At 42.1% G+C, this 26,046-nt stretch overlaps 1 protein-coding gene across 1 annotated transcript in view; it reads right to left on the reverse strand.

The window, feature by feature from the left end:
* Positions 1-800: 800 nt before the first annotated feature.
* Positions 801-26,046, reverse strand: part of cog2 (component of oligomeric golgi complex 2) — a 156,567-nt gene continuing 131,321 nt past the window's right edge. The window contains exons 13-19 of the mRNA XM_041188372.1: positions 8,760-8,963; positions 7,956-8,028; positions 5,169-5,311; positions 3,836-3,975; positions 2,852-3,032; positions 1,278-1,396; positions 801-1,021 (exon numbers count right to left, since the gene is read on the reverse strand). Coding sequence (XP_041044306.1) covers positions 1,295-1,396; positions 2,852-3,032; positions 3,836-3,975; positions 5,169-5,311; positions 7,956-8,028; positions 8,760-8,963 — 843 coding nt within the window. The 3' untranslated portion in view covers positions 801-1,021; positions 1,278-1,294. The remainder of the gene's footprint in view (positions 1,022-1,277; positions 1,397-2,851; positions 3,033-3,835; positions 3,976-5,168; positions 5,312-7,955; positions 8,029-8,759; positions 8,964-26,046) is intronic.

The following is a 26,046-nucleotide window of genomic DNA, read 5'->3' on the forward strand; positions in this document are numbered from 1 at the left end:
GGCCATCAGTGATCTAGTTCGAATATATTGATTTTATTCGCCTTTCTTTAAAATTAAAATCTTTGAAAGGTTTGGACAAATTGGATCCAAAATTTTTCATCATGTACAGAATTAATGCATAAGTGGTCATACTTCCAAATCAAGGGCAATAGAAGAAAAAGGAAAGCAGGGGGAACTTTCGCTGAAAGTTGTACATATTCGCTTTAAGTGTGTGGAACAGATGGATGATGAGACAAGAACACTATGGAGTTTCAAGAGGGAAAGAAGCAGATTCTTAACAACAAATATATGCACCAAAGGAATATTGTGAATAGATGGGCCAAAGATCTCCTCGTGTCTGAAACTGTTACTTTGTTATGGCCAGAATTTCCTGAAATGGTGTAACCAGAAAGTTACACAGGTCCTCTCATTGACAGGTTAAGCCAGAATTTCCTGACACAGCGTAACCTGAAAACTACACCAAACCTCCCAGCGGTGAGTTACATCAGAATTTCCTCATAGGGCAAAACCTGAAAGCTGTACTGATCCACCCATTGGCAGGTTATTCTGAAATTTCCTGGTACAGAATAACCTGAAAGCTACATCAACGCTCTCATTGGCAGTGACGCCAGAATTTCCTGAGAATCTCATACAGGAAACAGTGGAACATAAAAACAGCTTACCCACCAATGTGGGGGCAGAAGGGGTGGGGAACGTAAAATCCAGCCTCATGTCATTATCCAGCTTCCCCTTAAATGCATCTATGCTATTCATCTCAAGCGCTCCATATGGTAAGCAAGTTCCACATTGTCACCACTCTCTGGCTGAAGAATTACTTACTGGATTTATTTAAATATGGGAGCAAATCAAAGACACAGCAGGAATTATAACAACAATTTACTTTACAAGCTCAAAAAAAAAATCTGCAGTTTTCTTCCATCTGAGGTTTCAATTCCAAGCTCTTCCATGGAATGTGAAAATAAAATTGCACTTGTCCGATGCAGCCACTGAAATCCAATGTCCACAAATAAGTTGTCCAGCTCTGCGTTCAAAAATAAATCTACAGTAAGTACCGATCCATTATCATCTAACAATATTCTGCAGATGTTCTTCAGAATTCTACAAGCTGTGATCCACATTTTTACAGCCGTTTTATGACAACTAGAAATTGAGGAAGATAGGGCAGGATTGTGGTACAGGTCCCGATGCTGTTAACCATGGCACAGTCCCAATATTGTTAATTGTGTTATTATGCTGGTAGCTGTATAATACAGGTGACTGTAGATACCCATTGATACCTGATTCCAATGATGTCTCAGACCGGCTCCACTGTTGCTACAGCTTTTGCTGCTTGAGCTAATTCCAGCAAAGCTGCAAACTGTGTGAAGGTCGACATCTGCAGGCCCAGTCTCTGGATCTGAGAAACAGACAGACAAACATCGCTGACGCAAGTACAATTGGGCACATAGCTCTATACTCGATTTATTCACAAGGGCAAGTTGATAACATTAAATTATTGCTAGAACAACACCTGGTTATAGTTATGAAGAAAGCTTGAAAACTTGAGACATTTCCGCTGGAACAAAGAAAGTTAATGGGAATTATATAGAGATTTTCGAAAATAATTCAGGCTTTTGAAAGTGTAAATAAAGCAAATGCCTATCAAGGCGCATCATCAGACAAAGAGTGAGGGTCATAACTAGGTGCAGATGTCCCCAATATCTAATTGACCTTTTTTTAAAAGCAATATTACCTTCTCTAATACATTGCTAAAATTCCTGTTTCCAAAGATTTTTTAAAGTTATGGTTCGTGTCTCCATTATCTCCTCCCAAATCCTTTAATCCAATCTTTTCTGGCCTATATCAAGTTAACAGCACAGAAACAAACCATTCTGCCCAACTAGTCTATGCTCAACATGAGCCTCCTCCAACACTATAATTCTCATCCCATCAACATAACCATCTACTCCTTTCTCCCTCAAGTGCTTGTCCCGCTCCCCCTTAAATGTATGTATTCTTTTTGACCCAACTATACCCTGTGGTAGCAAGTTCCACCACTCTTTGGGTAAAGTAGTTGTTCCTGAATTCATGGTGACCATCCTATATTTAGACAATCTAGTTTTGGTCTCCCCCACATTTTCTTACACCTACCCTATCAAACCCTTTCATAATCTAAAAGATGCTTCAAAAGTACTTCACTGGTAGTAAACCGCTTTGGGACCTCCTGAGATCGTGAAAGGCACTGTATCTTTCTTTCCACCAATCAGATTACCCCTCAGCCTTCTCTTTTCTAATGAACAAAGCCCCAGCTTGTTCAGTCTTTCCTGATAGTCTCAGTTCTGGTATCATCCTTGTCAATCTTCTTTTGCACCTCCTCCACATCCTTTTTATAATATGGAGATCAGAACGGTACACTAACCAAGTTTTAACACAATTTCCCTGCTTTTGAATTCCATCCCTCTAGCAATGAACCCCAATGCTTGATTTGTTTTGTTTAAATGTCTTTATTAACCTGCATTGTTAGTGATTTGTGTATCTGTACACCCAGATCACCTTTCTCCTCTACCCCTTTTAGACTATTATTACCCAAACAGTCTGTGACCTCTTTATTCTTCCTGCCAAAATGCACCATCTCACATTTATCTATACTGAAATATATTTACCGATTAAAGATTTATTAATGTATTTTGTCACAGTACTCATCTGTGTTAGTAACATCCCCCAATTTGGTGTTGTTAGCAAAATTAGAAATTCCAAATCCCCGAGTCAAAATCACAGATGTAAATTGTGAACAATGGTCCCTATGAACACCAATGTTCAGCAAACATCCTTTCCTTAACACTTCAACCTGTATAAACCACTATCAACTTACTTGATCCCACAGGTGTTCAACATCCAAAGCGAGCTGAAGCCTGATTTTGTTATCGTCACTGATGCCGCTATTTGTTCCCGTGTTGCTCACAGCTGCGGATTTCCGTGCCTGTTTCAGTCGCTTGAGACTCTCCTCCATCTTTTTAACCGAGCTAAGAACATCTGAAACTGTTTCATAATACCTGGAAAGAGGAAGCAGAGTGCCTTTGACCAACCAATTTTGGGAACCAGAGACCATTAGAGGGGGAATTCCAGAGTTTAAGCACAGCAAGGTATGGTGGAACGATGAAAATCAGGCATTCAAGCATTGGAGGAGCACACAGAGGGTTATACAGTTGGACAGAGGTAGGGAAGGGTGAGGCTATGAAAACAATGATTAGAATTGAAAATCGAGGCGTTGCTGATCTGGGAGCCAATGTAGGTCAGCTAGCACTTGATGTGGATAAGGATACAGACAATGTGATAACAACCAGATTATTTGTTTTAGTGATGTTGGCTGACGGATAAATATTGGCCATGATTTGAGGAGAACTTCCCTCCTCTTACACAGCATCTTATCACATTTTTCAGGAAATTTTTCACACAATTTCATAAGCTATTAATTACTTTCTAGTGCACAGCCTGTTGTTGAAAAAGGAAATTTAGCAGTCATTGTTTACAAGCAGTAATGAAATGAATGAACAGGCAATGCTGATGCTGTTGCTTGAGGAAGTATCTTTGGCTGTGACACCCAGAAAATCAGTGCGCTTTCTGAAGTAATTCCTTGAGATCTTCCAATATTTACTTAAATCATCAAAGCAAGAACACCACATAACATCAGATGCAAAGGAATATACTTTCAAAAATGCAGGACTCCCTCAGTACTACACCCTCCATGAATCAAAATGGTTAAATGCAGTATTAAACACATTATGTGGGAGAATAATTGTAATGAAAACTGCCTAGGAGATTACTCAGCGACTGCTTTATATCATGGAATGCTTACCTCTCGGTGCTAATTCTGAGAGCACCTGACAACCATTCCTGTATCCTGTTTTCTTTCACAACATTGTTATATTGACTTTGAAGATGGTGCAGGGGTTTCAAGGCATTTTCAACATACAAAGAAGCCTTGCTAGGGACCTCCTGATGTAAACAAAGTACAATAAAACATATTAAAATGGATGCTATCGAACGCTGGAATACCATGCTGAATAAGACACGATTTTGTCCCACACCGGCCATGTTAATATGAGAAGTTGTGAGTTCAGGCCAGGCAGGTTCAGATAAAGTACACATAGCAAGCTCCCACAAGCAGCAAGGTAATAACCAGATAATCTGTTTCTTAGTGATGTGGTTGACCAGGACACTGGAAAAATTTCCCTACTCTTCTTTGAGGTGGTACTTTTGGAATCTTTTACATCCACCCATGAGTACAGATGGGACCTTGGTTTAATGCATCATCCGAAAGACAGCGCCAGTGACAACGCAGCACATGGTACTGCACTGTCAGCCTAGATTTTGTGCTCAAGTCTCTGGACTGCAACATGAACCCACAACCTTCTGACTCGGGTGTTAAACGTCACCTGCTGAGCCACAGCTGACACCTAAACAGTAGAACATAAAATCCCAACACATTACCTATAAGTACCCTGATCACCATCACTCATTCTGATACAGATCCATGTCGCAATACTCTTCACTTTCTGTGACTGAACCAATTTCAATTTCACTCCTATTCTGTATTTCCAGCCTTGCGGCCCAATCTCCTGTGTAAGCGTAGTCTCAAAAACTACTGAAAACCAATTACATAGAGCCCATTGTCTACACAAAAGATAATGTGTCCACAATGATCTAACTCCATAAATGTTGTATTGTCTCTCCCTTGTTACAGTCTACATTTTTCTAGGCATTACAATATTCCTCCCTTCTTTCAGGATGCCCTATAATGTTCTAACTAATCAGATTCTCTGGCTTTTTGTTCCCAGGATTATCTTTTCCTACACTTTTTTTTTTATATAAGTTAGTCATTACATTTGCCCTTCTGCAATCCTCAGGTACGATCCCAATGAATTCGAAAAATACCACGCCATAGGAGCAATTTCCTGAAGCTTCCTTTGCTGCATTGCATTACTTGGCATTATTTTGGTACATTTTATGTTAATGATTAGCTGCTAAATAATCACAGAATCATACAGCACAGAAAGAGGCTGCTCGGCCCATTGTGACTGTGCTGGAATTGTTCTTTGCATTATGAAATTCATTTGTTGCTGTTTATTTTTCTACATATAGTAAAAGAAACACCAAGGGGGACAAGCTGAAACAATTATTACACTCGCCTTGTTTGTCCTGCGGTAAAGCCTGGGCACTTCTGAAGCATTTTTAAGATAACTGAAACAGGCTTCACTCAGTTCTTCGATAATTCTGTCACTTAATGCCGGCAGACTGCTTACCACCGAAGTCTGAGTGTCTGCAAGTGCTTCTGTTGGGGGAAAGAAAAAGTCATTAGAAATTACACGTTAAGTGTACAGTCAGGGAATAAATGATTAGCTAGGAATTGTTTAACTAATTAATTTTATCCTCGCTTTCCTCCACTCGATGATAGTGTTGTTTTACACTGTATTGAAAATGGATGTGATACGCTGAATCAGTAGTCTGTGCATGAGCTAGTGGAACTGAGTTTCCAAATATTGGGTTTTGAGCTGGAGTGCAAGAGAAGAGGACAACGTTTAAGGAGGCGGTTAGCTATGGAAAAGCAGTAGGTTTGCCCTCCTCCATTCAAGGTGACCCCAGGATTGGCACATAATCTTGTCTGAGACTTCAGTGCAGTACCGAGGGAACGCTGCTTTGTCGCAGGTGTCATTTTTACAATGGGATACAAAACCGTGGTTGCATCTTCCAGCTTCAATGCTGTAGCTGAATATTAAATGGCACTATTTGAACAGGAGAAGGGAGATCATCCGCTGTCCTGGCTAACATTCTTTCCTCAATTAAAAAAAATTGATGTGCTGCTCATTCATCTCATTGCGGTCCAAGAAATTTGGCTGTGCGCAAAATGATTGCCATACTTTGCCAACATAACTTACCTCACTAAAGTGTTTTGAAATGTTTCTGAGAGACATAATGAGATGCTTTATGTTAATCCCAGTCTTTCTTTTATTAATACAATGGAATGTTATGATTTCCTCCAACTGATACATCGATAATGGCCAGGTCAGCCCTGCCTCAGTAGGTAGTAGGTTCAAGGCTCAGTCCAGGGACATGAGCACATGACCTATGGGCTCATACACCCACTGCAATATTGAAGAAGTGCTGGACTGTTGGAGGTTGTGTCTTTCATTGTGACATTAAACCAAGACTCCGTCTGTCATCTCAGGTGGATGTAAAAGATCCCATGGCACTATCGTGAAGAGCAACAGGAGAGTTCTCCCCAGACTCCTGGATCAATATTGTATATGGAATGCAGGGATTCAAGAAGGCAGCTCACCACCACCTTCTCAAGGGCAATTAGGGATGGGTAATAAATGCTGGCCCAGCCAGCGAAGCCCACATGCTGTGAATGAATTTTTTAAAAAATTATTCCTCAACCAACATATCCAGATTATCTGATCATTATTATATTGCTGTTTGTGGGACAATTCTGTGCACAAATTGGGTGCCGGGCTTCCTACAACAGTGTCTACACTTCTGTAAGCACTTCACTGGTTGCAAAGGGCTTTCGAATGTCTTGAGGTCAAGAAAGGTGCTATTTAAATGCAAGATTGACTTTCTTTTATAGTTAGAAGCATAGTTGAACTTCCTTTAAGCTTGAAGAGCAATCTGAAATCTTATTATACAACTGTACATCTATTCGCCATTCACTCCTTCTGCTATTTAGTTAACCAGCCAGGCAAATTCCTCAACAGACAGCAAGAGGGAAAGGCATACCCTTACACACAAAGGCCCCAAACCCAATGCTCACCCCTAATGCCAAATAGACCCTGAAATCCCCAAAGAGATAACTTTTCTTACTGGAGAATCTCCAAAATACTACAATATTGAACAGCTGCAAACCACAAAAATATCTCACAAAAGGAGGATACATAAGGGTATAGATAGGTTAGGTGAGTGGGCAAAGATCTGGCAAATGGAGTATAATGTGGGAAAGTGTGAAATTATCCATTTTGGCAGGAAGAATAAAAAAGCATATTATCTAAATGGTGAGAGGTTGCAGAGCTCTGAGATGCAGAGGGGTCTGGGTGTCCTAGGGTATGAGTTGCAAAAGGTTAGTATGCAAGTACAGCAAGTAATTAGAAAATGCTATTGTTTATTGTGAGGGAAATTGAATGCAACAGTAGGGAGGTTATGCTTCAATTGTACAGAGCATTGGTGAAACTACATTTGGAGTATTGTGTATAGTATTGGTCCCCTTATTCAAGGAAGATGTAAATGCATTGGAAGCAGTTCAGAGAAGGTTTACCAGACTAATACCTGGAATGGGTGGGTTGTCTTATCAGGAAAGGCTGGACAGACCAGGCTGGAGTTTAGAAGAGTAAGAAGCAACTTGATTGAAACATATAAGATCCTGAGGGGACTTTACAGGGGAATGTAGAAAGGATGTTTCCTTTTGCGGGAGACCTAGAAATCGGGGTCACTGTTTAAAAATAAGGCATCACCCATTTAAGACAGAGATGAGGAGAAACTTTTTCTCTGAGGGTTGAGAGTATTTGAAACTCTCTTCTTCAAAAGGCAGTGGATGCAGAATCTTTGAACATTTTTAAGACAAAAGTAGATAGATTCTTGATAAGCAAGGGGTGAAAGCTTATTGGAGGTAGGCAAGAACGTGGGGTTTAGGATAAAATCCTCGAACTCCTTCCCTACAGCACTGTGGATGTGCTTAGACCACAGGGACTGCAGCGGTTCAAGAAGGCAGCTTACCACCACCTTCTCAAGGGCAATTAGGGATGGGAAATAAATGCTGGCCTAACTAGCGATACCCACATCCTATAAATGAATGAAAACAAATCTGATCAGCCATGATCTTATTGAATGGCTGAGCAGGCTCAAGGGGCTGAGTGGCCTACTCCTGCTCCTAATTCATATATTTGTAAAAAAAAAAAAACCTCAAACCTTTTACAGCATCTTACCTGAAATGAGAGAGAAATTTGCAAACCCAATGTTCTCCAGCCTTGGTTTAATTATCTCCAAAAGGTCTGGAAGCTGCAAAGAAGGTTTAAAGATTAAAGGGAACAACCTGTTTTTGTGACAGTTTTCTCCCCCTTTCTTTCTTCCCCCGAGGGTACTGACTTGTACTAGGATACAGTTCCCACAGCCTTCCAAGGTCCAAAAGTACACTGTCCAATGACCACTCCTCTTGTAAAGGTCCAGAGAGTGAAGGTTTGAATGTCATTTGACCATGAGAAAGGCATCACAAGCAAGTGCATATTCAGCCATGGGAACTCAGGGGTCATTTTTCCCTCTTCCTTGGTCAATGGTACGAGGGACAAGGAGTGGCACTTTTACCTGTGAAACCATAAGCTTTAATTGAACATCACTGATATGTATGAAGACATATGAGATACAGTTCCCACAGTCCTCCAAGGGCCAACAATACCAAAAAGAAGGCAGTGGGTTGGAGTTCAGGGCTCAGACCTAACTGCCCCGGTATGGTGAATTTACCAAGTTCAGAAAGTATCTTTGAATCGGCACAATGAATTAGGGATCTGGGAAAACTGAGTTTAGCCAGAGGCCAACTCATCCCACTTTTGATGAGAGGGCAATAATGGAGGTGGAGCATTTTAACCCTTCAGCAGAAACGAGTAGCCTGTAAGGAAGAAAGACATACCTATTGATTCTAATACTGAAAGGTCAGAGCTTCCAGATTTGTACCCGATATTGAAACATGTGCTCCTCTATTAATCTAGCCTTAAGAAGAAAGAATCAACTCAAACCTGCTCCTGGATCTTGTCCAGATCTGAAACAACGTACACAAGTTGGTTAACGGAAAGAGGTGGTACAACTTTCACATCTGCAGTCAGCCCATTTCCCTGGTCCTCATTACTTCCATTTGAAGAGGTCACCACGTTGTTGCTGTTGGCAGGCAAAGGTTTTAAGCCGTCGTAAGTAAGGTCCTTGCTTGGTGATGCAATTTTCAACTGTGGAAAGGAATAAGAAAGTGACCAAATACAGATCTAGCCACTGTTTTTGTACCAACGTTATGCACAAAGCATAATGCAGTGTTCTATTTTCAAAGAACCCTACAGCACAAAAGGAGGCCTTTCGGCCCATTGAGCCTCTGGTGGCTCTTTGAAAGAGCTATCCAATTAGTGTCACTTTCTCAGCTCTTCACCAAGCTCTGAAAATTTTATTTTTCAAGTTATATCATATCCCCTTTTGAAAATTAACACTGAATCTGCTTCCACTACTTTTTCAGGCCTTGCATTCCAGGCCATAATAACTTGCTGTGTAAAAAAGTTCTCATGTCCCCTTTTTTAACAAATTAGCTTAAAGTGTCCTTTGGTTACTGATGTTCATGCCAGTGGAAACAGTTTCTCACTATTTATTCTGTCAAACAGCTATTAAATCGCTCTTTAGCTTTCTCTGCTCCAAAGAGATCAATTCCAGTTTCTCCAGTCTCTCCACATAACATAATGGATTATATTTTTCTTTCAGACCAACAATGGGAAAAACTTTCCTCTAAACACCTTTCAGTTTTAGTATTTTAAGAATGAGTTAGTTTCACCAATTGAGTTGCTAAGGCTCCAAGCTCCCTCCCGCTGAATGAGTTTTAAAAAGTGACTGAAACACATATACAGATTTTAAAATGTGTTGCACCTTGAAGGAAACAGATTCAAATTTTGATGACAGATGAGCTGTTTCACCCTGGTGTGGCTCAACTGGGGATGCTGAAACATAGTTGTGATGTTTACATTGTTTAGCCCATCAAGGCTGCTTCTCCGGTATTCTTGTGGAGGAGTGGACTAAATGTCCACATCTTGGGCTCAAATGGAGGATAACTGCTGTTTTTTTTTTGTTCTTGAGATCTGAGTATTGCTGACAAAGTCAGGATTTGTTGACCATCCCTAATAGCCCACGAGAAAATGCATTTACATCCTTCCTTAAATAAGAGACCAATATTGTACAAAGTACTCCAGATGTGGTTTCACCAATGCCTTGAATAACTGAAGCATAACCTCTCTACTTTTGTATTCAATTTCCCTCATAATAAGCGATAACGTTCTATTAGCTTTCCTAATTACTTGCTGTACCTGCATACTAGTCTTTTGCGATTCATGCACTAGGACACCAAGATCCCTCTGCACCACAGAGCTCTGCAACCTATGTGAGATTAACAGGATTGACATGGCTAAAAGTCATGGTGAACAATTGGGTTGAAAATGTGTGTGTGAAAGGGTGGAGAGTTGAATGAGGTGCAGTGTGTCTTGAGTACAAGAGTAGGGAGTTGGATAGGGTACAACATGTGTGTATGAAAGGGTGGGAAGTTGGATGGGAATATAGGACCAGGAGGAAGCCATGCTGCCCCTCGAACCAGCACCTGCAATTCAGTTAGATCATGGCTCAACTTTACCTTAACTTGATTTACCCATCTTTACTCCACATCCATTGGTATCCTCACCCAACAAAAACCTAGCAATTCCACTCTTAAAGTTCCAATTGCCTCCCAGCAACCATAGTCTTTTGGGGGAGAGAATTCCAGATTTCTGCTAACCTGCAGATGAAAAAATACTTCCTGATTTCCCTCTTAAATAGCCTCGCTCTATCTTTAAGATTATGTCCCCTGTTCTTGCTTTCCCCACCACCAACAACTTGCATTTATATAGCGCCTTTAACATAATAAAACACCCCAAGGTTCTTCACAGGAGCATTGTAAAACACAATTTGACACCGAGCCACATAAGAGGTATTGAAGCAAATAGCCAAAAGGTTCATCAAAGAGCTATGCTTTAAGGCATGTCTTAAAGGGGGAAAGAGATAGAGAAGCAGAGAGCCTAAGGGAAGGAATTCTAAAGCTTGGGGACTTGGCAGCTGAAGGAATTGCTGCCAATGGTGGAGCGATTAAAATCAGGGGTGCTCAAGATTACAGAATTAGAGAAGAGTGGTCACCTCAGAGAGTTGTGGGGTTGGAGGCAATTACTGAGATAGGGAGGGGGAGGGTTTGCAATGATTTGAAAACGAGGATGAGAATATTAAAATCAAGGCATCGCTTAACCAGAAACCTTAACCAAAGAAAATAGTTTCTCTGCATCGACCCAGCTGAATCACTTGAACATTTTAATCACCTCAATCAAAGCAAATGGATTGAAGCAACAGAAATAAAGCCTGAGGAGGTAACAAGCAGGATGGATAAAGGGAAACCAGTAGAAGTAACATATTTGGATTTCCAAAAGGCCTTTGAAAAGGTACCGCACATAAGGCTACTTTATAAGAAAAGAGTTTGTGGTGTTGGAGGGTAGTATATTAGCATGGATAGAAGATTGGCTAACTTAGAAAAGACAGAGAGTTGGGGTAAGGGGGGGCATTTTCGGGATGACAACCTGTAACTAGTGGAGTGCCACAGGGATCAGTGCTGGGGCCTCAATTATTTACACTATATATTAATGACTTGGAAGAGGGAAGTGAATGTACTATCGCCAAGTTTGCAGATGACACAAAAATAGGTGGGAAGGCAAGTGGTGAGATGACACAAAGAGTCTACAGAGGGATATGGGCAGGTTAATCGAGTGGGCAAAAACTTGGCAGGTGGAATATAAATGTGGGAAAATGTGAGGTTATGCACTTTGGCAGGAAGAATAGAGGAACTGAATATTATTTAAATGGAGAAAGAGTGCAGAAGGCTGCAGCACAGAGGGATTTGGGAGTCTTTGTTCATGAATCTGAAAAAGCTAACCTACAAGTTCAACAGATAATAGGGAAGGCAAATGGAATGTTGGCCTTTATTTCAAAGGGAATGAAGTATAAAAATAGGGAAGTCCTGCTAAACCTATACAAGGCACTAGTTAGATCACACCTAGAATTCTGTGAACAAATTTGGTCCCCTTATCTAAGGAAAGATATACAGGCATTGGAGGCAGTCCAGAGAATGTTCACTAGGTTGATCCCGGGTATGAAGGGATTTTCTTATGAGGAGAGGTCGCATAGGTTGGGCCTGTACTCATTGGAATTTAGAAGAATGAGAGGTGATCTAATTAAAATATTTAAGATTCTTAGGGGGCTTGACAGGGTAGATGTGCTGAAAGGTTGTTTCCCCTTGTGGGAGAGTCTAGGACCAGAGGGCATAATGTCAGAGTAAGAGGGTGCACATTTAAAACAGAGATGAGGAGGAATTTCTTCTCTCAGAAAGTAGTCAATCTGTGGAATTCTTTATCGCAGAGGGCTGAAAAGGCTGGGCCATTAAGTATATTCAAGGCTGAGATAGATTTTTAATCAGTGAGAGTTATGGGGAAAAGGCAGGAAAGTGAAGTTGAGGATTATCAGATCAGCCATGATCTCATTGAATGGCAGAGCAGACTTGATGAGCCAAATGGACTACTTCTGCTCCTATGACCTATGGTCTGTCTTATGGTCTTATGTATCATTGTGGAAGGTGTGAGTGTCCCTGGAGTGTGTTACTGTGGGAGGTGTGAGTGTCCCTATAGTGTATTACTGGGGAGCTGTGAGTATCCCTGTAGTGTGTTACTATGGGAGGTGTGTGTCCCTGTAGTGGGAGGTTTGAGTGATTCTTTAGTGTGTTACTGTAGGACATGCAAGCGCTCTTACTGTGGGCAAAATTTTATGGCTCCATTTTGTCAGAGACTTGGCTGTAAAATGCAGCGAGCCATTATAAACCCCATTGACTTCAGCAAGAACGTAAAATCCCGCTGTCATAAAATTCTGCCCTGTGTTTCTATCCTGTGGTTGTGTTAGAGCTTGGGTTCCTGTTCTGTTCTGGGGTGAAACTTAGGTGTGCAAATATTTGTCAGTAAACATCAGCTATGCCCAGTTACTGAGGCTGAGCTTAGTATATACTTGTTTGCCAGAGCAAATGTTTGCCTTTCAAAACACTGCGAAAAGAAAATGTACATTCAAGATAAAAGCCTTACTGTTGGTTTAGTTACTATGTGAGACCATTGGTTAAATCATTCTTCTAAGTGTGTGGTCAGTGAATTGTGGAACCTGCAATGTGGCTGCTTGCAGTTTCCACTGCTCTGAGGGAGATGAAGTGCTCTGTCTTTAAAGTCGCGCGGAATCTTGCAGTTGTGCAATCTCCTAATGGAGGTGTGCAGGTACCACTGTCTTGGGATGATAACGAGCTACGTGAGAGCTGTATGTAGTAATTATAGATTGTCCTTTCTCCCAACAATGCAATGGCATGATTAAAAAGTATTTAGGCTGGTGTACCTCTTCTCTGTGATGATGCAGGGAATTCACTAATGTACATAATGTTTACCCCCCTCTCTCCCACCCACAAGCCCTCCCATCCTTTGGGCAATTCAATGAAGGTGGGTGTTAAATAAAAATCAGTCGCTGGACTGGTGTGGTTTTAAGGTAAATCATTAAGTCTTTTTTTAAAAATTATATTGTATTAATGAAGGCTATTAGAAGTTCAAAAGGCAACTTAGCACTTTGTATTGATTTTGGCAAGACGCCACAGATGACTGACCCAGGTTGGGGATTAGACATTATGCCACGAGCAGTTTTCCCAGGGAACTAATATAAAACTCAGCAGGTCTGGCAGCATCGGTGGAGAAGAAAAGAGTTGACGTTTCGAGTCCTCATAACCCTTCAACAGAACTAGGTGAATCCCAGGAAGGGTTGAAATATAAGCTGGTTTAAAGTGGTGGGGGTGGGGGGAGAGAAGTGGAGGGGGGTGGTGTGGTTGTAGGCAGAAGCAGGGATAGAAGCAGATCGTCAAAAGATGTCACAGACGGCAGAACAAAAGAACACATAGGTGTCGAAGTTGGTGATATTATCTAAACGAATGTGCTAATTAAGAATGGATGGTAGGGCACTCAAGGTATAGCTCTAGTGGGGGTGGGGGAGCATAAAAGATTTAAAAATATTTAAAAATAATGGAAATAGGAGGGAAAAAGAAAAATCTATATAATTTATTGGAAAAAAACAAAAGGAAGGGGGAAGAAACAGAAGGGGGGTGGGGATGGACGAGGGAGGTCAAGACCTAAAGTTGTTGAATTCAATATTCAGTCCGGAAGGCTGTAAAGTGCCTGGTCGGAAGATGAGGTCTTGTTCCTCCAGTTTGCATTGGGCTTCACTGGAACAATGCAGCAAGCCAAGGACAGACATGTAGGCAAGAGAGCAGGGTGGAGTGTTGAAATGGCAAGCGAAAGGGAGGTTTGGGTCATTCTTGCGGACAGACCGCAGGTGTTCTGCAAAGCAGTCGCCCAGTTTACGTTTGGCCTCTCCAATGTAGAGGAGACCGCATTGGGAGCAACGAATGCAGTAGACTAAGTTGGGGGAAATGCAAGTGAAATGTTGCTTCACTTGAAAGGAGCGTTTGGGCCCTTGGACGGTGAGGAGAGAGGAAGTGAAGGGGCAGGTGTTACATCTTTTGCGTGGGCATGGGGTGGTGCCATAGGTGGGGGTTGGGGAGTAGGGGGTGATGGAGGAGTGGACCAGGGTGTCCCGGAGGGAACGATCCCTACGGAATGCCGACAGTAGGGGTGAAGGGAAGATGTGTTTGGTAGTGGCATCATGCTGGAGTTGGCGGAAATGGCGGAGGATGATCCTTTGAATGCGGAGGCTGGTGGGGTGATAAGTGAGGACAAGGGGGACCCTATCATGTTTCTGGGAGGGAGGAGAAGGCGTGAGGGCGGATGCCCTCATATAATATAACCTAATATAACTCATATGGCTCTGTAGTTTTTTAATTCACTTGTTATTGTTGTAAAACAGAAAGTTCTCCTACTTTGGTTGTTACAAGCTGGTAGCTTTAAAAAAGTTGTCTAATTTGTTTTGATGCAAATTTTCCCTGATTTGTCTGAAGCCCTGTTTTTCTCAAATAAAGATAAACAAATGAAAATTGAGTGAAGTTTACTGGGAAACAGCCAACATAACAGCAACAGCCAGTGAGCCTGGCTGTTCAGTGTTCAGTGTTCAGAAACAGATAACGGAAAGCCAATTTGGGTATGGGATTGTTTCAGCCTACATTTAAAGAAGGAGTGCTTGCCTAACAAAATTCCTGGCATTTTGGAGGAAATGACATTGCATTCAACATGTTTAGATTTCAGAAAGGGTCATGATATAGTGCCACCTGGGCAATTAGTCATCAAGATCAGAAGACATGGGATAGGAGGCAAGCTTCTGAGGCAGAGTCAGAATGGGCTAAGCCAGAGAAAGCAATGGGAGGTTGTGAGCGCAGCTGCATTGACATGGCAAGGGGTCACCAGGAGGACACCATATGGATCAGTGCTGGAGCCCATTGCTGTTTACAGTGTGTATAAATGAGTTGGACATAGCTGTTTAAATTTGCAGGTGACACAAGCTGAGGGGAAATGGAGGGGAAGCAGTGTCCAAACAATGGGAACAGGCAAACCAATCCAAAGGAATCAGGATAGATTGGGAAGCTGGGCTGATGCGTGGCAAATACACTTGATATTAAAATATGCAAAATAAATGAGACTCGGGAAGGAAAATGAAACAATGTGAAGACAAAAGAAACTAAATGCTGTATGGATACAGGACATAGCTTAGGAGAGGGAATACTTTGTAGCTCACTGAAACAATCCTGCCCAATGTACTGCAGTAGTCCAGACAGCATCTAGGGATTTACCTGCAGAGAAAAATAGCACAAATCCCAGTGGTGATGAATTTATACAATAACCGACATGTCTACATCTGGTGTACTGTGCTACAAGGTATCTAGGCACTGGGAACCATGCAGAAAAGGGCAACCAAGCTGAAAAATAAAGCAACTGAATGAGGAAGAGAAGTTAGGCAACTTGGAAATGTTGATGCTGGAGAAGTGAAGACTAATGAGATTATTCCATTGTCCCAAGACTTTGAGAGAAACAAATAAATCAAAGCCTTATAATACCTTGGCACTGTCGCAATTCTAAAACTGGGCTTCCTGAACTAAAGGAGGGAAGGTTATATTTAGCTGCTTTATGCAGATGGTGGTGAGTTTGTGGAATGGGCTGCCCAAGAAGGCAGACAGTGTGGAAACATTTCTGAGAGATTTCGGCAGATACTTGAGAGTGTAAGTCACTAAGAGTTATGAATTTCAAGGCACAGCTGAATTACATCAGTTTCAGGCCACATGGTTTCTAACTGAAATTCCACCTTTCGTGTTTCGGATTCACCCATGATTACAGGTCTTTACTTGTCCCATTATATCCCCTTTTGCTGTCTATCATTAATCTTTTTATCATTTAATCTTTCATGCCTTCCACCCAATCAGATCTGCTCCTTTGTTTGTTTCCCCTCTCCTCCCTGCTCCTGTTGCTTGTTTGAAAACTGCTAAAGTTGTGATGAAAAGTCATTTGACTGAAACGTTAACTCTGGTTCTCTCTCCACAAATGCTGCCTGACCTGCTGAGTAGTTCCATCATTTGTTTTTATTTCAGACTGCTGAAGCTTCTCTGGTTCTCTATCCTCCTTGTTTCCTATGTACTTCGTCTGAGCCATCTCATCTCATCCTTCAAATCAAGTTATCTCTCACAACTGGCTCAGCAGCGCACAAAGGGTGAAGTGCAGCAAATCCTTAAGACACTGTGCACCATGCATGACTGTCCACAGTATAGAGTTCAACCTGGGCTCCCTACTTTCAGCTACCTTTGTCTGAGACAAGAGATGGTGAAAGAACCCTGCAGACATATTCCAAGGGGATTAACTCAATTATTAAATCCTTGGTCCTTAAAATGAGCAAACTTAATGGACTAAGGCAGCAATTCACTAAGGCTTAGAAACCAAAGAAAAGTTACAGCACAGAAGGAGGCCATTCGGCTCTTGTCCATGCCGGTCCGGGGACAGCCAGGTGCCCTTTCTAATCCCACCTTCACAGTATAAGACACAACAAATATGCAAAGAATTGTAGAAACCCAGGCAGAATAAAGGAGGAACATATCACAATCACACAAGAAAAAGTACCATGAAAACTAATAGGACCAAAGGCTGGCAAGTCCCCTGGATCTGGTGGCCTACATCTGAGGCTCTTAACAGAAGTGGCTGCAGAGGTAGTGGATGCATCGGATGTAATCTTTCTAAATTCTGGAAAAGTCTAAGTGGATTGGAAAACCGCAAATGTTACATCACTATTTTAAACAGAGGAAGACAGAAAGCAGGAAACTATAGGCCAGTTAGCCTAACGTCTATCACTGGGAAAGTGCTAGCATCCATTATTAAGGGAGTAGTAGCAGGACAATTAGAAAAACATAATGCAATCAGGCAGAGTCAACATGGCTTTGTGAAGGAAATTGTGCTTGACAAACTTATTAGAGTTCCTTGAGGATGTAACAAGCAGGGTGGATAAAGGGAAACCAGTAAAGGTAGTGTAATTAGATTTCCAAAAAAGCAGCCGATAAAGTGGCACTTAAAAGGTTAGCGCACAAGATAAGACTTCATGGTGTTGGGGGTGATATATTGGCATGGATAGAGGACTGGCTTGTTTTTTATTCATTCATGGGATGTGGGGTTCGCTGGCTAGGCCAGCATTTATTGCCCATCTCTAGTTGTCCTTGAGAAGGTGGTGGTGGTGAGCTGACTTTTTGAACTGCTGCAGTCCATGTGGTGTAGGTACACCCACAGTGCTGTTAGGAAGGGAGGTCCAGGATTTTGACCCAGTGACAGTGAAGGTACGGCGATATATTTCCAAGTCAGGATGGTGAGTGACTTGGAGGGGAACTTCAGGTAGTAATGTTCCCATCTATCCGCTGCCTTTGTCCTTCTAGATGGTAGTGGTTGTGGGTTTGGAAGGTGCTGTCTAAGGAGCCTTGGTGAATACCAGCAGTGCATCTTGTAGATGGTACACACTGCTGCCACTGTGCATCGGTGGCAAACGGAGTGAATGTTTGTGGATGTGGTGCCAATCAAGTGGGCTACTTTGTCTTGGACAGTGTTAAGCTTCTTGAGTGTTGTTGGAGCTGTACTCATCCAGGCAAGTGGCGAGTATTCCATCACACTCTTGACTTGTGCCTTGTAGATGGCGGACAGGCTTTGGGGAGGTAGGTTACTCGTTGCACGATTCCTAGCCTCTGACCTGCTCTTGTAGCCACAGTATTTATATGGCTAGTTCAGTTCAGTTTCTGGTCAATGGTAACCCCCAGGATAGTGGGGGATTCGGTGATGGTAATGTTATTGAATGTCAAGGGGCGATGGTTAGATTCTTTTTTGTTGTAGATGATAATCACCTGACACTTGTATAGCGCGTATGTTACTTGCCACTTGTCAGCCCAAGCTTGGATATTGTCCAGGTCTTGTTGCATTTGGACATGGACTGCTTCAGTATCTGAGGAGTCACGAATGGTGCAAAACATCATGCAATCATCAGCGAACATCCCCAGTTCTGATGTTATGATGGAAGAAAGGTCATTGATAAGCAGCTTAAGATGGTTGGGCCTAGGACACTACCCTGAGGGACTCCCTGCAGTGATGTCCTGGGGCTGAGATGACTGACTTCCAAGAACCACAACCATCTTCCTTTGTGTTAGATATGACTCCAACCAGTGGAGAGTTTTCCCTCTGATTCCCATTGACTCCAGTTTTGCTGGGGCTCCTTGATACCACACTCAGTCAAATGCTGCCTTGATGTCAAGAGCCGTCACTCTCACCTCACCTCGGGAGCTCAGCTCTTTTGTCCATGTTTGAACCAAGGCTGTAATGAGGTCAGGAGCTGAGAGCCCCTGGCAGAACCCGAATTGGGCGTCACGGAGCAGGTTATTGCTAAGCAAGTGCTGCTTGATAGCACTGTTACATAGAAAATAGGAAACATAGAAAATAGAAGCAGGAGTAGGCTACTCGGCCCTTTGAGCCTGCTCCGCCATTCATCATGATCATGGCTGATCATCCAACTCAATAGCTTTTCTCCCCATATCCTCTGATCCCTTTTGCCCCAAGAGCTATATCTATCTCCTTCTTGAAAACATACAATGTTTTGGCCTCAACTACTTTCTATGGTAGCAAATTCCACAGGCTCACCACTCTCTGGGTAAAGAAATTTCTCCTCATCTCAGTCCTAAATGGTCTACCTTGTATCCTCAGGCTGTGACCCTTGGTTATGGTCTTCCCAACCATCGGGAACATCCTTCCTGCATCTACCCAGTCTCGTCCTGTTAGAATTTTATAAGTTTCTATGAGATCCCCTCATTCTTCTGAACTCCAACGAATATAATCCTAACCGAATCAATCTTTCCTCATATGTCAGACCCGCCAACCCAGGAATCAGTCTGGTAAACCTTCGCTACACTCCCTCTAGCAAGAACATCCTTCCTCAGGTAAGGAGACCAAAGCTGCACACAATATTCCAGGTGTGGTCTCACCAAGGCCCTGTATAATTGCAGCAAGACATCCCTGCTCCTATACTCAAATCCTCTCACTATGAAGGCCAACATACCATTTGCCTTCTTTACCACCTGCTGCATCTGCATGTTTACCTTCAGCGACTGGTGTACGAGGACACCCAGGTCTCACTGCACATTCCCCTCTCTCAAGTTATAACCATTCAGATAATAATCTGCCTTCCTGTTTTTGCTACCAAAGTGGAGATAACCTCACATTTATCCACACTATACTGCATCTGCCATGCATTTTCCCACTCACTCAGCTTGTCCAAAGCACACTGAAGCATCTCTGTATCCTCCTCACAGCTCACCCTCCCCAGCTTTGTGTCATCTGCAAATTTGGAGATATTACATTTAGTTCCCTCATCTAAATCATAATATATATTGTGAATAGCTGGGGTCCCAGCACTGATCCCTGCGGCACCCGACTAGTCACTGCCTGCAATTTGGAAAAAGACCCGTTTATTCCTACTCTTTGTTTCCTGTCTGCCAACCAGTTTTCTAACCAAAACAAAAACAGAATTACCTGGAAAAACTCAGCAGGTCTAGCAGCATCGGCGGAGAAGAAAAGAGTTGACGTTTCAAGTCCTCATGACCCTTCAGCAGAACTGGGTCATGAGGACTCGAAACGTCAACACTTTTCTTCTCCGCCGATGCTGCCAGACCTGCTGAGTTTTTCCTGGTAATTCTGTTTTTGTTTTGGATTTCCAGCATCCGCAGTTTTTTGTTTTTATCTCTCAGTTTTCTATCCATCTCAGTACACTACCCCCAATCCCATGCGCTTTCATTTTACATGCTAATCTCTTACTTCAAAAGCATTCTGAAAGTCCAAATAAACCACATTCACTGGCTCCCCCTCATCAACTCTACTAGTTACATCCTTGAAAAATTCCAGTAGATTTGTCAAGCATGATTTCCCTTTCATAAATCCATGCTGACTCTGTCTAATTCTGCCACTGTTTTCCAAGTGCCCAGCTATTAAATCTTTTATAAGGGACTCTAGAATTTTCCCCACTACTGACGTCAGGCTGACTGGTCTATATTTCCCTGTTTTCTCTTTAAAGTACACAGGTGAAGGGCATTGTTTAATTAAGTGCCTGGAGCACTTAAGAAAGACTTCAGACAGCAGGGGGGGGTTGTCCAGCCCGATGTCTGCCCCTCTTCCGCGGTTATGTTTGCAACCGGGCATCTTTAGAGAGGCAGCAGGTGGTGTCCACTGCCACACTTGAGACCTTTCGCGGCTGGTGGGCACTGCAGGGGCTGGAATGCTTCCTCGGCCCCCAAAATGACATCTTAATTTAATTCGTCAAGGTTCCTTTTAATTTTTTCTTTAGTTACAGTGTCCCTTAGGGGGCTATCAATTAATTGGTTTCTTTTCAATTAGTTAATTTTTCAATTTGTTAAATTCGTTTCACTCAGAGTATAAAAAGAGACCACTGGGACACTGGGTACAAAGTGGGCAGGATGCAGACTATGTACAGCTGCGTTATGTAAGGTTCCTTTAAATTTTCTTTTAGTTACAATGCCTTTTAAAGGACTATTGTTTGGTTTGACTGGCTTTTTCTTTATTAGCTTCTTTGTTTCTACTGGTACTCAAGAGTGCAAAGAGACACTTCTGCGGCTATGTTCGTGGCTGGGTGTCCTTGGAGAGGGAGCATCATGGTGTTCTCTGGCATGCTTGAGGCCTTCTGCGACTAGTGGGCACCCCAGGGGCTGAAGCGTTTCATCAGCCTCAAAACCATTTTTTGATTTAGTTAGATAAGCTTTCTTTGGAGTTTTGTTTCTATTGCAGTGCCTCTTTAAAGGCTATTAATTTGATTTGTTAATTTTCCCATCTGCTGATTGTTGTGCTCAAAAGAGCATAAAGACGGTGACCCCTTTGGACTATCATTTTGAATTAATTTGTTAAATTGCCTATTTGTTTCACTCAAAAGAGTATAAGGAGACTGTTGGAACATGGGGTAGTAGGTAGCAAGTAGACTTGTAAGGGTACATTCTGTAAATAAAACTATTCAAGAAAAGTATCAGTGGCTAGTTTCATACATCACCAACTGGCTTGGGATGGAGTTAACATGCTAGCTCATACAAAATCACAACCTGCCCTACATCTTCCACACACGAACAAAAGCCAGCATATTCCTTTCTGATTCTTCCGGGGGCATTTGGGCCATTAAAGATGCTACCTGGCATCCTAAAAAGATGCTTAATCCAAGCCTAATGCCATTCAATTGCTCTTATCCATTAGGCTGGTTACTGCCACAAAGTATTTCAGTAAATTTCTAAAGCATGACCTGCAACTTGTAAGACCATGCTGACTGTTCCCTCACTGTTCCCCATGATACCTCTGTTCTTTATATGTTCATGCATAACCTTCTATAAACTGTCCCCAAGATTTCCCACCTGTCCCCCCACCCCCTCGATTATGGATGTTGGTCTAACTGGTCTATAGTCAACATGTTCAGTGCTGTAGCTTTCTTTCTGAATATTGGTTCTGCATGTGTTAATCTCCTGTATTTTGTGAAGCTCTGAAAACTATGTACCAAAAGTAGCACTAACTTTCTCCTTCAATTTCTTGAGGGTTCTGGGCTGTATCCCACCTGGCCCAGAAGCTATGCAGCTATTGAATTTTTCTACTTTGACTTCAATGTCTTATGGGTCCCTTACTCATGTAACTGTGTATAATTTGTCCACGGTCTCCTTCATGAAAGCTGCAGTGAAGGATCTATTTATCATAACCACCCATATCCTGATCATCCGGAATAGTTTTACACAATTTATCCTTTAGTTTAGATGACCCAACTGTTCTTCGACATTCCTTCTGCTAATGACATAGTTGCAAAACATTTTGTTTTAAAGATTCCACAACTAATGATCCTTATGCCTCCATGGGATCTTCATTATACTCAGCTTGTATAACTACTGAACAAAATTATTTTAGAGTCTTAGATTAAGTGAGAAATCCCATTTTCTCCACCAACAAGCTTCATTTTCTGTTATCACACTTTTGGGCACATTTTTTTTACACCAACATTTAACATTAAAATGCCTAGGTAATCTGTTATAATGAGAATTTCCTCTATAAACAGGTCCTGGCTCATCACTGATCATCTTAACCAAGGGAGAATCTAACCATCGTCCCTTGACATTCAATGGCATTACCATTGCTGAATGCCCCCAATATCAACATCCTGGGGGTTACCATTGCCCAGAAACTGAACTGGACTAGCCCTATAAATACTGTGACTACAAGAGCAGGTCAGAGGATAGGAATCTTGCGACGAGTAACTCACCTCCTGACTCCCAAAGCCTGTCCACCATCTACAAAGCACAAGTTCAGGAGTGTGATGGAATACCCCCCACTGGTCTGGGAGAATGCAGTTCCAATAACACTGAAGAAGCTGGACATCATCTAGGACAAAGCAGCCCACTTGATTGGCACCCCATCGACAAACATTCACTCCCTCCACCACTGACGCACAGTGGCAGCAGTGTGTACCATCTACAATATGCACTGCAGAAACTCACCAAGGCTCCTTCGATCGCACATTCCAAACCCACGACCACTACCATCTAAAAGGACAAGGGCAGCAGATAGATGAGAACACCATCACCTGGAAGTTCCCCTCCAAGCCATTCACCATCCTGACTTGGAAATATATTGCCGTTCCTTCACTGTCACTGGGTCAAAATGCTTGAACTCCTGCCCTAACAGCACTGTGGGTGTACCTATACCATACGGACTGCAATGGTTCAAGAAGGCAGCTCACCAACACCTTCTCAAGGGCAATTAGGGATGGAAATAAATACTGACCTACCCAGTGACACCCACATCCCATAAATGAACTTTTAAAAAAAATATTGGCTGTGCCTCTAGCTGTCCAGTCCCCAAGCTTGGAATTTCCTTCAAAAGCCTCTCCATCTCTTTCGCCTTCCAAAAGCCTAATACTCTGACAAAGCTTTTCGAATATCTTGTGTAGCATAGTATCAAATTTTATTAGAAAACATCCCTGTGTAGTACCCTGGTATGTTTCTACATTAAAAGGTGCCTTATAAATATTTGGTCATGTGGTGATTGAGCTATAGCCACTAGGTGGCAACATTGCCCACTGTACTCTCTAACACAAAAACAAAAATAAAAATACCTGGAAAAATTCAGCAGGTCCGACAGCATCTGCGGAGAGGAACATAGTTAACGTTTTGAGTCCGCATGACTCTTCAACAGAACTAAGGAAAAATAGAAGAGAGGTGAAATATAAGCTGTTTTAAGGGGGGAGGGTGGATAGAGGGCTAGTTGATAGATGGAGATAACCAAAAGATGTCATAGACAAAACGACAAAGAGGTGATATTAGCTAAGAAATGTGCTAATAGGTGACATTAAGGGTAGAAAGCAGGACGAGCAAGGTACAGATAGCCCTAGTGGGGGTGGGGTGGGGGGAAAGGGATTGAAATAGGCTAAAAGGTAGAGATAAAACAATGGATGGAAATACATTTAAAATAATGGAAATAGGTGGGAAAAGAAAAATCTATATAAATTATTGGAAAAAAAGGGGAATCGGAAAGGGGGTGGGGATGGAGGAGGGAGTTCAAGACCTAAAGTTGTTGAACTCAATATTCAGTCCGGAAGGCTGTAAAGTGCCTGGTCGGAAGATGAGGTGCTGTTCCTCCAGTTTGCGTTGAGCTTCACTGGAACATTGCAGCAGGCCAAGGATGGACATGTGGGCATGAGAGCAGGGTGGAGTGTTGAAATGGCAAGCAACAGGGAGGTCTGGGTCATGCTTGCGGAACAACAATATATGTTTGCAGTAGCAAGCTCTTTATATAATGAAAAGCGAAAAGTCTAATTCTTGGGCTAAAACTATGCTAATTACTTCAGCGTTTTTAATCCTTTCCTCACTGACTACAGAGATTTTCTGCTTATTTTCATCAGAAGTTCAAGATCAAACTCATTGCAAATCGCCTTGTGATGTTCTACTATATTACAGGCATTATATAAATACAAGCTGTTGTTATAAAGTGCAGACTGATCGCAAGTCACTGCAGCTTTATGAATTTAAATGCTTGGTCTGCAGCTTTATGAATTTAAATGCTTGGTCAACTCAAAAAGCTGTCAATCAGATACATGTCTTAACAAGTGACAAAGCATGCTTATATTTGAATTCAGTGACTTGGTTCCTCCTTCAAGCACATTGCTGGTTTAGCAACAGAACCAACATCATAACAATGGTATCAAGTTAGAGTGGAACATGTTTCTGTGAGGTCAAATTTTCTTTTTAACTCATAAGTGCTGGTAGAGAATTAACGTTACGCTAAATAACGATCAAAAATGCTTAATCTGTGGCAGGTCTATGTATGCAGAAGTGGTCACTAGCAGAGAAAACTTGAGTTGAAATGAGGCATTTCTCATTATTAGGGCAGCAGCAAGCCTTTCAGTTCCCTCAGCCTGTTGCGGAAGATCTATCTCATAACTACTTCTGCCCGCCTTGATTCCTTAACTTCTTGTCTAACAAAGAACTGCAAATCTTGTGGCACAGTGGGTGGTGTCCCTGCTTCTGAGCCAGAAGCTCTGGATTCGAATCCGATCCCAGGACTTGATGGCCAAGGAAACTGGATTCACAATACGGCCAGACAGGTCAAGTATCAATCTACAAATCCTTCCAACATATGCCAACGGATGGCAGTAAGAGCGATAGAGATTCCTGGTCAGCTGTATGATGATAAGGAACTTACAGCCTCGAACATCACTATTCATAGCTCCAGACTACAACATGCACGTAAAATGTGCATGTTGCCACAGCAACTCTGACTCCTTGAGTGAACTGTGACATCAACAAAAATCTCAATCTCAATACTGAAATTTCAACCTCAACAGCTTTTTGGGAAGAGAGCTCCAGATTTCCACTGCCCTTTTGTGTGCAGAAGTGTTGAGGGTTTTTATGAAAGGGACATAAATTTGGCAACAATATTGAAAGTGTGACAGCTTTGTACAGAATCCCAATAATTAACTGCATTAATTTCAATTAGGTGCCTGTTATCCATTTGTCAGGAGGTAGTTTAAACTGATAATAAGGAGGTGACAGATCACCTACAACACCACTGGTACATCCAGCACACTTTACCCAATGCAACTAGTCCAACTCAACCTGGTTCAAACCAAACACCAATCAACACTCATCACAGGCATTGCTAGCAGCTAGATGATCTTTCTAATTAAACAAAAAATGTCAGGGAGGGAAAATTAGGTTAACTATTTTTTTAAAAATGCAAGGACTTGTGATGATCTGGAATGTGCTCCTGAACGAGTGTTGGAAACTGACTCAATAGTAACTTTCAAAAAGGAAACTGGTACATGGTTCAAAGGTAAAACAACAGCAAGGCTAAGGGGAAAGAGCAAGGGAGGAGAAAGGGATCTGGTTCAAACCATAAACCAATCAACACTCACCATTGCTAGCAGCTAGAGGAAGGGACAGAGAGAAAAATCCTAAAAATACATCAACAGTCAAGACTTGATATTACAAAGGTAACAAAAAGGCTAAACTGAAAGCTCTGTATCTGAATGCACGTAGCATTCATAGCAAAGTAAATGAATTGATGGCCCACATTGAAGTAAATAAATATGACCTGATAGCAATTATGGAGACGTGGCTGCAGGATGACAAGGATTGGGTCCTGAATATTGAGGGGTACATGTCATTCAAGAAGAATAAGAAGCTAGGTAAAGTTGGATGGT

This window comes from Carcharodon carcharias, chromosome 5 (assembly GCF_017639515.1).
Source record: "Carcharodon carcharias isolate sCarCar2 chromosome 5, sCarCar2.pri, whole genome shotgun sequence".
In the NCBI taxonomy this organism is placed as follows: domain Eukaryota; kingdom Metazoa; phylum Chordata; class Chondrichthyes; order Lamniformes; family Lamnidae; genus Carcharodon; species Carcharodon carcharias.